The sequence below is a fragment of the Gouania willdenowi genome, chromosome 7 (assembly GCF_900634775.1).
Source record: "Gouania willdenowi chromosome 7, fGouWil2.1, whole genome shotgun sequence".
NCBI lineage: Eukaryota > Metazoa > Chordata > Actinopteri > Blenniiformes > Gobiesocidae > Gouania > Gouania willdenowi.
Window position 1 is genome coordinate 29,847,636 of NC_041050.1, and position 12,824 is coordinate 29,860,459.

The following is a 12,824-nucleotide window of genomic DNA, read 5'->3' on the forward strand; positions in this document are numbered from 1 at the left end:
AATGTTACAGAAGTCTACAAACATACATGTATTGGAAGTTTGTTTACTCTTAATTCTGACAAACTGCTTGAAAAAAACCCCCAAAAAAACATTACCTTTTGTGTGACTATCAAGAAACGCAGAGCACTGAACTGGGGCATTGTCGGTGTGATTCCAGGCATTTTAGCTGGTAAGGAGTGGGGTGAGTCCAGCACAGTGCTTGGATTAACCATCTTCTCCACCAGCATTAACCAGGCGTCTAGAAACTCCCCAGTTCCATCTGGTAGATCTAAGTGCTCTAGACCCTCAGACACAGGCACCTTCCCACCCATTGTCAGGGCCCAGTTAAATGTTCTGCAAGAAAATGAACATTAATGACCAATGATTATTATAATCACTGTGGAACACAAAGCTTCACATAAATTTAAATAGGAATTTGTAAACAAAATTTCAACTTATTACTTGTCAGCATTATAGGACTTACTCAAATAAGGCATCGTGTCCACCAGAGCAAAAGAACTTTTGCAGCATGAGGTGATAGGGGTACTTTCTCTCATCAAACAGCATTGGTGAGGTAAAGCCCACAGAGCAGATGAAAAATGTGAGCCTGCCAAACAAAGCAATTATAAATACCACAATGTCACAACTTTTAATTACCAGTACCAGTGGTGAGAGAGGTCCATCTTTACCTAAAACGAGGGGTGGGTGTGTAGGGTGGTGGCTGCCAGCTCAGACCCTTGGTGAGGAGCTTGGTGAGGGCTGAAGCTGTTGCCCGGGCAGCAGGCGTCGGGGTAGTGCTAGTGCTTGTAGCGTGGTGGGAGCGGCGCTGGCGGACTGGAGAACCCACACAGAGTTTAACCAGTAGCCCAAAAAGCTCTGCCAACGCTCTGCCTAATCGAGATGAAGCTGCAAAGAAGAGGCAACACTTTTATGAATCACAGTGTAGCGATCATTTTTCAATAGACCAGTACGTATTCAACATTTAAATTTTGTCCCACTCATCTGCCTTGAGTAGCTTAAAAAATATCACAAAACTATTGAAATTATCTCACCTGAGAGAAGAGGTTTTATTTGTTTGATGCGAGTGGCCATTGCTGGGGTTAGTTTAGACTTGGCCTTGGGGTCTGTTGCAGAAGGTTCATCTGTCTCCATAGGAGCCAGTGTGTCTCCATCTAAACCCATTCCTTCCAAAAGACCAGTAGCAGAGGAATCTACAGACACTGCGTCAGATTCTGTTGATGGGACATGAGCTATAAGTTACAGAGTTTCACTGAATGGGATCAACATTAGGCTAATACAGTACCAGTCCTCCTGGAGCCTGAAGCCGGGGTTGCTGCAGCGCTACCAGATGGCTTCTCCTCTTTGGGTACCAGTTTCTGCATGTCTGCCTGACCAAACTCGCATCCTGGTGGCAGACTACAGGGCACATATACAAAGGGCTATTAAGTAAGATATAAATGCCAACAATAAAAAGCAACCAAAAGAAGCTCACCTGTAGGGAGTGCAGAGGGACAACAATACGGTGCTCTCCCACACCAGAGAGCAGTAGAGCTGACTGAGCTTGTTGAGAACACTTAAGCCTAGCTGGGAGCCCCACTGGTTCACTGAGATGGCTCTGATCTCACTCTGTTCATTGAAAAATACATAATAGTGGCATTTCTATATAATATATTCATTTGATAAAAACAAACCAACACCTAAAATGTTTAACAAAAACAAAATGAAGTTATTATTTGCAGAAATGGCTTTCCTTATCAACATAATAGATTTTTTATTAATTTGCACATTGTTATTATTTTATATATATGTACAAATTTAAACTTTGTAGATATGAAATTCCATACAACTTAATAAAAACCATTAAAACATAAAATCATCAATGAATCCTTCACAGTGACAATGTCCAAATAATTTCTAGCAGTTTTGGGAGCAAAAAAATATAATTGAACAAAATAATTCTAATGCATTTATTTTTAAGAATAAAAATCACTTAACAGAGAAAAGACAAAGCATTAAGAAAGCTGTTATTACCTAGTGTAAAACTATCAATTTACAATCATATTTATACCATAATACTAATGATATATGTAAATGTTTTTAGTATTTAGTCCAACTCGTACAGTGCTCGTCGGAAGTATGCATTCATATAGTGGGCGCTTAAGGAGAGTTGTCAATTACGGGCATAATAATATACTCTGTAGCATTATTAAGGGGTATATTTGCAGGTGCAAAGTAAAATAACGTGTGCAATTTCCCTGGTTTAATTCTATGAGACATGCGCATGATGAATGTGTTGTTTTTTTTTTACATTTTTTGTTTTGCCATTGTAGTGTTATTCTGGAGTCATTTTGTGTATTTTTTTATGTAGTTTTGTGCATTTCTGTTGTCATTTTAGTGTATTTTTAGTATAAATATTGAGTTTTGTGTATATTGAGTCATTTTCATATTTTTGTTGTTGTTTGGTGTATTTTTCTGTAATATATGTTTTTTGAAGTCATTTTGTGTTTTTGGAGCCTTTTGCATATTTTTGTGCATTTCTGTTGTCGTTTTGTGTACTTCCTGTATAAATGTTTAGTTTTTTGTTCTACGTCATTTGCGCATTTTTTGTATAATTATTGTTTTTTGTTGCAATTGTAGTGTGATTCTGGAGTCATTTAGTATCTTTTTTTAGTGTAGTTTTGTGTATTTTTTGTTTAAATATTTAGTTTTGTGTATTTTGAGTCATTTTCATATTTTTGTTGTTTGGTGTGTGTTGGGGGGGGAATCCATTCTAAATTCATGCGCACCAGTCCATCCACGTGTACCTGCCTAACTTTCACTAAACTTCTCTAATGTCAGTAGTTAGACGTAGTGGCAGGTGTGTCGTGAGAGAAACTGCAGTAATCAGGTGACCTTCACTCTGTAACATGTAAACACTTAGATCTGACTCAGAGCATAACACTACAGTCAATACCACCCTATGGACGAGTGTCATGACACAGACTGTAACCGGACTAAATTGTGGTCCGTTATTCACTCAACACTCACATACCTGCACGCATGTCACGTAGACGGTGATCGATAGTGAAGCCCACCTGATCAGTGTGTGTGTGTGTGAGACTCTAATCTCCTCCGTTGGTTCTCACACACACGCACCGCGAAAAAATGTGCAGCTTTCAACACAGCAGCCATTGCCATCAATAACTTTCGGGTGAGCTCTGTCCGGTCAAAATAGCGAAAGGTCAAACTAACATGACAATAAACGTTTTGAAACATTATCACCAAAAAAGGAACAGTAAAAAGTATGTTTCCTCAAAAGAGAAGTCCACGGCAGCTCACTACCACGCTACGGACGTGTGTCGTGACACAGACTGTAACCGGACTAAATGGTGGTCCGTTATACAACTTCCGGGTGAGGTCCGTCTAGCGCCCCCTCACACCCTGAGGTCAAAAGTTGAATAGGTTTCATTTCGGGGCCATCCAGAAGTGAAATAAAATTAAAATTAACATTTTGAAATGACCAAATTACTCCAAAATAACAGACACACACACTCGGGGTATTTGGAACCCATCGAGCGAGTTTCAGGTCGAACTGGCATCGCGTCGGGGAGATATTTTCTCCACACACACACACTCGCTCACATCCACACAGACCTCCCTTGAATTATAGTATAGATATGCGGTGATTTTTGCAAATATATGTATTTTTTAAGTAATACAAACATCTGGAGGTAAATTTCTTTAAGACACCATTTAAATTTACCTGTCCCACTCTGCAGGTATGAACAAACATGAGGATGTAGGCATGTGCTGCAGTGAGAGCATGTAGCAGTGGAGTAGCACGTGCTGACAATGTGGCATCGGTGACGTGGCCCGCATTAGCCAGTTCTCTGAGCAGCACAGATCCACCAGGGACCTCAATAGGCCGATGAAGAGGCTCTAGAGAGGTCAAAATATTGTCCAGTTGGCACAGACCTTCCTGCAGGACCTTGGGCTCATGTGAAAGAGTCTGTGTAGAAGCATTTGAGGGAGAAAATTATTTCAATCAATTCGAGAAAAGTTAATACAACTCTGTTTTTTCCAGGTTAGTCTCACAACGGTACATAGGTCACTTTCCACAAAATTTGCAATGTTTATGGAAAAACACACAGTTGAGTTGCTCCGCCAAATAAAGCAAATGACCAAATGTTAGGATGCTTCAAAATAGTTTGGTTTGTATTTAAATCAAACAATTGGCTAAAATAGGTGCCAATCAATCAAATGAGCTCACTAATCAGAATACCTTGGGGCACGAGTCTTGCATTTTTACAGTATTTGCTATATGGTGCAGTGGGCTTTAAAATACATGCATGTACTAATGGATCCTCAATTTCAAATGCAAAAAGTAGTAAACTATTTACTGGATTATATGGTAGCAGCTTATTTTGACTTTTCTTCCTGTGCTTACCAATATGGACTTGCAGACGCCAGCCACTGCTTGGCAGGCGGCTGAAGTGGGAAAGTCAATGGGCAGGTTGGGCAGACCAAGAATGGAGACCAGAGGCAGTAATCCTTTCTGATTGACAAACTCTTGACAATGATCGTCTGTGGTGTTGTTGCTTAAAATGGATTCTACAAATTTCATCTAGAAAATAAAAAAGAGGTAATGTGTCAGTCAAATATAAAGACAAGCTTTGAGAAAGCTACACAATTGATAATTAAAACTTACCACATTTAAAATGTAGTCCATAAGAGGAATGGGTATCCGCTCCTCGGTGCCAACCACCCTATAAACACACACACACACACACACACAAAATGCACAAATGTCAACAACCAAACTAATGTTTGATGGGGTCAACCGACTTCAAACATTAATGTTTATGAAGAGGTTCAGATCTGTTCTATATCGTTATGAACTCAGCATCATACAGTTCAAGTGGCACTGACTGTCTGTTGCTCTCTGCTTCTCCCTGCTGTTGGCTGAATGTATGAAGGGCCTCTTCCTCCTCTTCGTCCTCACTTGATGCTTCTTCTGCAACGTGGCTGGAACGTGCTGGTGGCACTGCAACGGTGCCGTCTGCTTTCTGAATTGAAGGTTTCTGGCAGATGTACTCAGGAGCTCGACCCAAGTTACAGATCTCTTCCAGCAACTGAAACGGATAATTTCTTTTAACCCCAAAAACACTCCAGCAAACCGGAATAAATAAATAGATAAAGAGTAGTTCTACCTTTATAATGGCAGTCGTAGCATCCGTCTTCAAAGTAGGTTGGTGCCTCATGAGCTCATCAACAGCACTACCCAAATTGGATGCAGTGTCACCTAAAATTAAATTATGTTACTTATTTATGGATAGCTAAGGATAGATTTTAAAAGACAATAAATAAAAAACGCAACACACCCAAAGGATCCGAACTGCGGCGCCGTCGCATGGCAGGCAAATAGTCAGGAGACAAAAGCACTTTGAAGAGACGCTCGAATGGCTGGCACTGAACAAACGAGTGTAGGCCTCTTGCATTCAGGCAGAGGGCACTAAACACATTGGGGAGGGAACCCAGCACTTCACGAGTTGCAGGAACCTTGTAAAAAAGAATAAATGATCAGGATCAATCCTAATCAGTGATCTGTGCCAAAATGACAAACCTGTCAACTCATTTTTTGTGATTTTGTGTCATGTTGGTGATTATAAAGCCAAACATAGCTCTCAAACAACCTCCAAATTCAAAGTTGGTTTAAAAAAACCTTAAAATCTGTTTTTAAAAAACAACAAGAACCTTCAAATGTACTTTCCTGAGTATTTTTAAAGCTTGTGGCAGAATTAAAGGGCAGTAGCCATTTTCAGCTGAATGTGGCATACACACAAGGTAACCCGTGAACTCAGTTTAACTTCCATTACATTTTATACAGTGCCAATCACAATAATAAGCCATCTCACGGTGCTCATCAAAAATAGATGATGCCAAGGTAACTTGTGCGAGATAGCAAAAAGTGTTCTGTAGGTCAATGCTTTTGGCAAGTAGAAAATAGGACTAGTAGTTTATTACATGGGAGGAGCAGGAGCACAGTAATCGCATGCTAGTGATTCAGAGGAAGAAAATGCCACCAGAGAAGTGTGTGACGACAGATCCAAAGGTGGCTACTAACACATGGTCCTGATGAACACCACTAACAACTTACGTCTTTGATGAGGAGGGCATGTAACATGACATCAGTGAGGCCGTTATCCTGCAGGGAGGAAAGTAAGGATGGCTCCTGAAACACAAACACGGTGACCACCTCTGTCGCTGCAAATACAAGAAGCAGAAAGGGATTTAATTCAACCAGATTTAAAGTTTCTGTCAATAGTTTGTAGCACAAGGTGAAACTAATATCTTCCAAAATTACAGCCTAATATTTTACAACCTTTGCATTTTTATTTTAATTGACAACTATTTGGGATGTAAAAGCATATTTATTGTACTTACCTAAGAGGAAGAGTGATGGGCCATAATATTCTGCATTACTAATAATGTGCTTGAGTGAGGTAGGTAAGGACCCATCCATTACTGTAGAATAACAATTTAAAAAAATCAGCATAAACCTTAAAATATAAACCTTAATATGCCTAAACCTCAAAATATAAATGTGTCAACTTACCATGGCGAATGCCATCAGAAAAGGCAGGGTCTTGGATGGCTTTCTTTAGGAAATTCAGCATGGACTTTAAAAGAGCGGCCCTTTGGGGGATGCACTGCATACCTGTAGACATGTTTTATAGTGAGTGAGTATTAACTGTGTCTCTGAACTTGTTTTTTAAAGTGTTGCTTTTCTCAGTACCTGCACGTGATGTGTTGACAGTGCTACCCTGTGCACGGTGTTCTGCTTCTGGTCTCGAACCAGAGGATGTTGATGGTCCAGGGCTACTTTCCATGGCAACTTCTGACACTGACAATTTGGAATGTTATGTTAATAAAAGCAAGAAGATCCAGCAACTTGATAATACCATAAAAAAACAAGCTAAGAAATACAACCTCCAGTCTAAAGGGCTTCTCATTATACCCAAAACTATTTTAAGGTGTTTGAATGTTTAGTAAAACTTTTGGCATGCCTGAAAAAAATGCCAGTTAAATTTTTAAAATCTTTTTAACTGTTACTGAACTTCAGGGTTCTTTTCATCACTAATTTTAAATATAACTGAAGGCTACCGAAAGGAAGTGTCTGAATATCATTCTTAAGACTTACTCTCCATGTCTGTGTCCATGTCTTCAGACTCCACAGCTGCACTGGGCCTCTGAATCTTTGGCTTGATGACAAAAGGGCACTCTTTCCTCGACAGGTCCACTTCATGCTACACAAATAATTAGATAAGGGATTTTTAGAGACTCCACTATTCAAAGGCATGTCAGAGACAGATGTAATAATGTTTAACCCACCTCTAGCCTAGAGATGAAAATGGTAAGGCCGCTGTGGGACTGAAAGGCAGCCATGTCGAGGTTAGTGATGAGGTCCACCACCCGTACAGCACGGGTCACAAAGGTGATCTGATCCTGCTCATCTCCCAAGAACTTGATCACCTATCAAGTTTATATTTATTACTTTTAATGAACAGAAAATCACATCAACAAAAAACACATACACAATAAATATATACCTTAAGGAGTGCTTCCATCATGCCACAAGAGACAAGGGCTTCTCCTCCAGCATCGTAGCTAGCCAGGTGATATAGGAATGAGAAGAGTGCTGTGGCAAACTGGTGTGGATAGGGCTCCATTAGAGGATCTGAACAACAGAAATTCAAAGGTAAAACTTTGAATTTGTTATCATTACAGTAGATTAACTAGTCTGGGAAAAAAGTGTTGATTATTCTCACCAATCATTGCCTGAATACAGTTGCGCACCAACACAGGCAAGAAGCCATGGTAGGAGGCAGTACCAGTAGAGTCAATGATGTTTGAAAGCTTGGGTGTCCTCTCGAGGTGGACAATCGATGTTAAAGTGCGCAAAGATGCTGCCTTGATGTCCTGAGAAATGACACAACACAGCACTTGAAATAAAAAGACAATATCTGTACTCAAGACATAACATCTGTCCAAAATAACCACACAGGTGTGGTCTAAAGAAAAAGAGACAGTAAGGATAAATAACCAACTTTCTTACCACAAGCTGTTTGTCGGTAATCTGCAAGACATCTACCAGCTCCTCAATCAGTCCATTATACAAAATACTGTTGGCTGACTCTTGGAGTGCATTTGAATACACTGCAAATAAATAATACAATATTAAAAAAAAAGAAGAGGATGCCAATCCTTGTGACTTTCTGAGATGTTTAGCGTTCTACTTACCTAAAATAGAGATTGCATGCAGTCTGGCCTGCACTGCTTGTAACCTCTTCTTGTGATTTGAGAAGCCATGAGCCAGTCGAATGTGTGTGAACAGAAGTGTCTGCTTGTCTTTGGGGATGGTGTACATCACAGTCAGCGACTCCATGATCTCAGATGGGCTCTCGGAAATCTGCGGAAAAAACACAAGTTAACAACCCCGAAACAGATAAGCTGAACATGAAAACATTCTAATCTGACCGTACCTTGTCAAGCTGCTCGATGTGAATGTAGTGCAGTGTGTTACTACTTGTCTGCTAAAGAAATACAAGTCAAGTTTGACAAATTTAAATAGCAAAATCTTTTTTTTTTTTAATGGCATAGAAAGGGTCGTACCTTTCTCTCTACTTTGACTTCAGGGCCAGGATCAGCGTAAAACTCAAAGTGCAGTGTGGTGGCACTGGGAGGATACTTCTGCTCATGAGAAATGATAGAGACATTTTATTCTGTGGGTCCCAAAATGTTAAGACCTGTTACTGTATAAAGCATACAGGAACAAAAACGTAAGTAGTTACATTTCACTGAAGTATAGTAAATCCTTACTGTCATAGGCAGATCCCTGCAACATTCAGCTAAACCAAAGCCATTCTCCTTTCCACCCCAGCTCTATAAAAAGAGAACAAATAGGATCAGAATGTAGGCATTCTCTTGAAAGACAGCTAAAATTATTGCAATAGTAAAACAAGTACAATCATAAGACCTCAGCTAGGTGTTGAAGACGTGCTAGGAGAGGTGTTCTTTTGTCAGATCCCAGTCTTGTTATGTAGTTGGAACGTTTACTGAACACGTAAAGCAAGTTCAGCACAGATAGGACTACCTGCATATCACATGATGCTAACAGGGTGGTTAAGTGCTGTTAAAAAAAGAAAAACAGGAATAATTAGAAAAAGGAAAGTTCACATAATAAAAACATGTTTCACCATTATTCTGGGACAGTTTGCAATGTCAAAGAGTTGAAGATTATTCTTTAATGTGTTGAAAATATGCCCACCTCTATGGAGCTGTAGAGATGTCGTGAAAAGCTATACTCAATGAGCAAAGCTGTGAAATTGAGCACTGCCAGAAGCAAGGCTTTGAGCTGTACATTGTCTGGACGGTCGCACACAAGGAGCCATGACATGTTCTCCACAGTCTGGCCTGCATCGCACAGAATGCCATCAAAGCGATCCAGCAAATCCACCCAATGGTAAAGCTCACACTGATAGGGAAAAAAAACATCACATAAGACTCCAGTTAGGTCCAAGTTTTTTTAAATGTCATTTTACTTTTTAAACAAAAGTGTTTTTGACCTTGTAAGACATTACTAGATACTTGGTTGAAATCTCTCACTGGAAGGATTCAATCTTACAATAAATCACCTGCAAATCCAGGGCGGAGTAGCTGTTCTAGTTGCACTATTCTAAACATCAAACCTTTGTTTTGCTTTGACATTTACAATTTTACACAACAAGTATATTCTGACTAATCCAGATGGAGACGTGTAGCATAAAAACATGGAGTAAACATTCAGGAAGAAAATACCTTGCCAATATTCCAGGTCTTGATGTGCTGCAGCTCAACCAACAGCTGCTCATCGCTGCATGCTTTGAGCTTTTCTATTAGTATCCTGCAGTCAGCAGGCTGTTGGATGAGAAGGAGCAAAAAAAAAAAAAACCTTACATCAGGCTGAATATGTGGCTCATCTGCTGGATTAACGACGGCACTCTTGAGACAACGGCTGATGGTAATAGTTGGCACTTTCTAAAATCTTGTCATAATACCTCATACCAACGAACAGCTTCTATATACTAGCATGAAACATTTTAAACAAAGTTATTTATTTTAAAAACTTTTTAGTATAATTTTGACACTATAAACTTGTTTTATGTACTACAGCCAGGACACAGTTTTAAAAAAGATTATTAATCCTTAACCTTGGCAATAAATGTAGTGTGGTACATGTTGATTGTTCACACTTGTCCCTATCAAATAAATGAATAAATAAAATCTCAATGTGGTTCTCCTGACTAAAGAAAGGCTAATGAATGAATGAAAAGTTGCATTCCAGCTGACAATCAACCAGAGCACAGGAAGCTTTAATAAATACAATTCTCTTTCAAGAAATTTATACAACAATTGGTAAGCAGGAACTTACAGTAGACAAAGGAGCTTGTTCAATATTAGCAAATGGATAGCCAGAGTGTTTCTAATGCCCCCATATTTAGCTGAACCATTAAATAGGAATATGGGCAAATAGTCAATGCCAACAATCCCCTTGTTACAAAGGTAACAACTTCATAATCATAAACTTTAAATGTAATTTGTGAGAGTTAAAGTAGGGAATTTTACACTGCTTTAAAAAAAAAAAAAAAAAAGATGTGTCCCCCATCTTAAGCTTGATAAAACTTGGTGCTCAGAAAAGCTTGACTGCAATACAAATATTGTAAATACTCACAGCCTCCGTGGGAGTCTTCTTTAATTTACTTCTGTCGACCTTCATTCTTGATAATCTCTATTTGTTACTCCTGTAAATAAAATTCAAATGCATCACCAGTTTGCACTGATTTATTGCAATACAAAAGTACTACATCACATTACAATGCACACAGACATTAAATAAACAGCCTTAAAGCTGCAATACAGTGCGTAATTTTTTTTCTGGTTTGTTTTGGTCAAAAATCAATAATCATCTTATTGTATTGCATATTGTAATCCAACGCTTTCTGAGTGGACAGAGAATCTTTACTCCTTCTCCTGGTCCTGTAAATGAGCTTTATAAATCCAAAAGCGTGACGTTGGACTTCAGCATGGCGAGCCCATGAGCTGTTTTAAGCATTACTATTGGCTGCTCGCGCTGCTCGTCAAAAGTCAATGCCTGTTCTTGATCTGATTGTAGGGACAGTCCCATGGCTTTATATTCAAGCTGGAATCTATAACGTGGCTTTTGGCACAGCGGTTACAAGGCAAACGAAGAGAAAAAAAGAAGACAGAAGTGGAGAAGCAACAGAATAAAGGACCAAACGTGTTCAGGAGGGACGGCTAACTGCGCAGAGGTTCCTCTGACATGGTATGCGGCAGACTGCGCGCGACCCGCTTTCAGGCCGTGTGCCGTCTGCCTCAAGTCAGAGAGAGAGAGTGATAACAGACGGAATTAATAGCTTAATAAAAACTACCTAAGGTAGAAAAAAACAGAATTTATTTGCAGTGTGGATGGCGTCTGTCTGTTCTGATCAGCTGGGCTCAACTGCAGCTGCCTGTGTGGTGAGTGCCTCTGAGCCTCTAGTTACTGTCCTCACAGCAGAAAACGATATGTGTTTTTATGTCTCTAGAACATCAGAAAACTCTACAATAACACAAGATAAAGTCCCTACATTTGTTTACTAGTCTCTATGGAGAAAACAATCACAAAGAGTTCAAGCCTTCCCAACAAGACTGAGAAATTTTTCAGGAGGGAAGGGGGAAGTGTGGAGCGCCTCACGATTCTACATACTGCAGCTTTAATTTTAGGATATTAAAATATTTTTTATAGCAGAACATTCCTACATAAATGTGAAAACTGTACAAGCAATATTTACAAGATAGTGTACTTACAGAAAAGAATTGGCAATACCCACTCACCAACATGTCTGTCATTACCTGAAAATGAAAGCAAATGCTACAATTACTATTTGTTTCTCAGCAAAGTGCACAACAGAAAGTGCTGCAAATGAAACTTTGGCAGACATAAGAAATAGCCCCAATCAATCAATAACACTTGAATGCAGAACAAACAGATGCAAAGTAAAAAGACAACATAATGAAAGCTATAATTTGAAGTCTCATAATTGTCAATACTTGCTATAGTTTATTCTGTTGTTTTTAAAAAGCAGCACCTACAAACTAGGGCTGTTCACGATCACTGCCTGAAACATGTCAATCTAAATTTTACTCGGGGTTTCTACAAGTTTTACTAATACAAAGCAAACCGGGGCAACGCAGTAGCATGTGGCTAACGACCAACGTAGCACAAGTTTTATCTATACATAGCACTATTTATAACACCAAATGTTTTTTTTTTAAATTTTATTAAAGCTTCATATAATTAAATACTGATCACATGTTTCGGTGTTAACTAATCATAAACTACTGCGACTCGACGTTGATGGGTTAAAGTTAAGCTACATTTGCTGAGAAGCTAACGTCACCTTCAGTAGCTGTACAATACCTTTCCAAAAATCCAGTTTCACAAGCTAGCCAACAGCTAGAGACATCAAAACCGATATTTTGTGGCAGGCTAAGAGCAAACACACTTAATCCACGATGAAGACGAAATTGATCGGTACTAGATGGTGGTAACCCAAAGTGATAAGCTAGCCGTGAGCTACCGGTAACGTTAGCAAATGATCTACCTTTAAAATACAAACTCCGAAAACGATGGCAAATGCTAAAAGTGAACAACACAATGCTTTCAACAACAATCCTCGGGCAGAAAAAGGCATACCACAAGTTTTGTTTTTGGTCGAATCTGTCACTTCAGACATCTCAGTTCTACTAAGCTGCCCTGTCCGACT

At 39.3% G+C, this 12,824-nt stretch overlaps 1 protein-coding gene across 9 annotated transcripts in view; it reads right to left on the reverse strand.

Annotated features, from left to right (window-relative positions):
* Positions 1 to 12,824, reverse strand: part of huwe1 (HECT, UBA and WWE domain containing E3 ubiquitin protein ligase 1) — a 41,775-nt gene that overhangs the window by 22,375 nt on the left and 6,576 nt on the right. For 6 of the 9 annotated variants that reach the window (XM_028451986.1, XM_028451987.1, XM_028451988.1 and 3 more), the window contains 30 exons: positions 11,866 to 11,910; positions 10,730 to 10,799; positions 9,817 to 9,915; positions 9,287 to 9,493; positions 8,996 to 9,148; positions 8,839 to 8,901; positions 8,632 to 8,709; positions 8,502 to 8,552; positions 8,260 to 8,428; positions 8,075 to 8,175; positions 7,788 to 7,938; positions 7,569 to 7,696; positions 7,351 to 7,491; positions 7,160 to 7,265; positions 6,755 to 6,862; positions 6,575 to 6,676; positions 6,403 to 6,483; positions 6,116 to 6,222; positions 5,340 to 5,517; positions 5,169 to 5,260; positions 4,870 to 5,090; positions 4,667 to 4,724; positions 4,406 to 4,582; positions 3,722 to 3,967; positions 1,472 to 1,605; positions 1,283 to 1,395; positions 1,032 to 1,211; positions 669 to 885; positions 464 to 586; positions 96 to 333 (listed from right to left, as the gene is read on the reverse strand). In XM_028451986.1, coding sequence (XP_028307787.1) covers positions 96 to 333; positions 464 to 586; positions 669 to 885; positions 1,032 to 1,211; positions 1,283 to 1,395; positions 1,472 to 1,605; positions 3,722 to 3,967; positions 4,406 to 4,582; positions 4,667 to 4,724; positions 4,870 to 5,090; positions 5,169 to 5,260; positions 5,340 to 5,517; positions 6,116 to 6,222; positions 6,403 to 6,483; positions 6,575 to 6,676; positions 6,755 to 6,862; positions 7,160 to 7,265; positions 7,351 to 7,491; positions 7,569 to 7,696; positions 7,788 to 7,938; positions 8,075 to 8,175; positions 8,260 to 8,428; positions 8,502 to 8,552; positions 8,632 to 8,709; positions 8,839 to 8,901; positions 8,996 to 9,148; positions 9,287 to 9,493; positions 9,817 to 9,915; positions 10,730 to 10,774 — 3,867 coding nt within the window. In that variant the 5' untranslated portion in view covers positions 10,775 to 10,799; positions 11,866 to 11,910. The remainder of the gene's footprint in view (positions 1 to 95; positions 334 to 463; positions 587 to 668; positions 886 to 1,031; positions 1,212 to 1,282; positions 1,396 to 1,471; positions 1,606 to 3,721; positions 3,968 to 4,405; positions 4,583 to 4,666; positions 4,725 to 4,869; positions 5,091 to 5,168; positions 5,261 to 5,339; positions 5,518 to 6,115; positions 6,223 to 6,402; positions 6,484 to 6,574; positions 6,677 to 6,754; positions 6,863 to 7,159; positions 7,266 to 7,350; positions 7,492 to 7,568; positions 7,697 to 7,787; positions 7,939 to 8,074; positions 8,176 to 8,259; positions 8,429 to 8,501; positions 8,553 to 8,631; positions 8,710 to 8,838; positions 8,902 to 8,995; positions 9,149 to 9,286; positions 9,494 to 9,816; positions 9,916 to 10,729; positions 10,800 to 11,865; positions 11,911 to 12,824) is intronic. The other 3 variants (XM_028451983.1, XM_028451984.1, XM_028451989.1) reach the window with 3 other exon arrangements.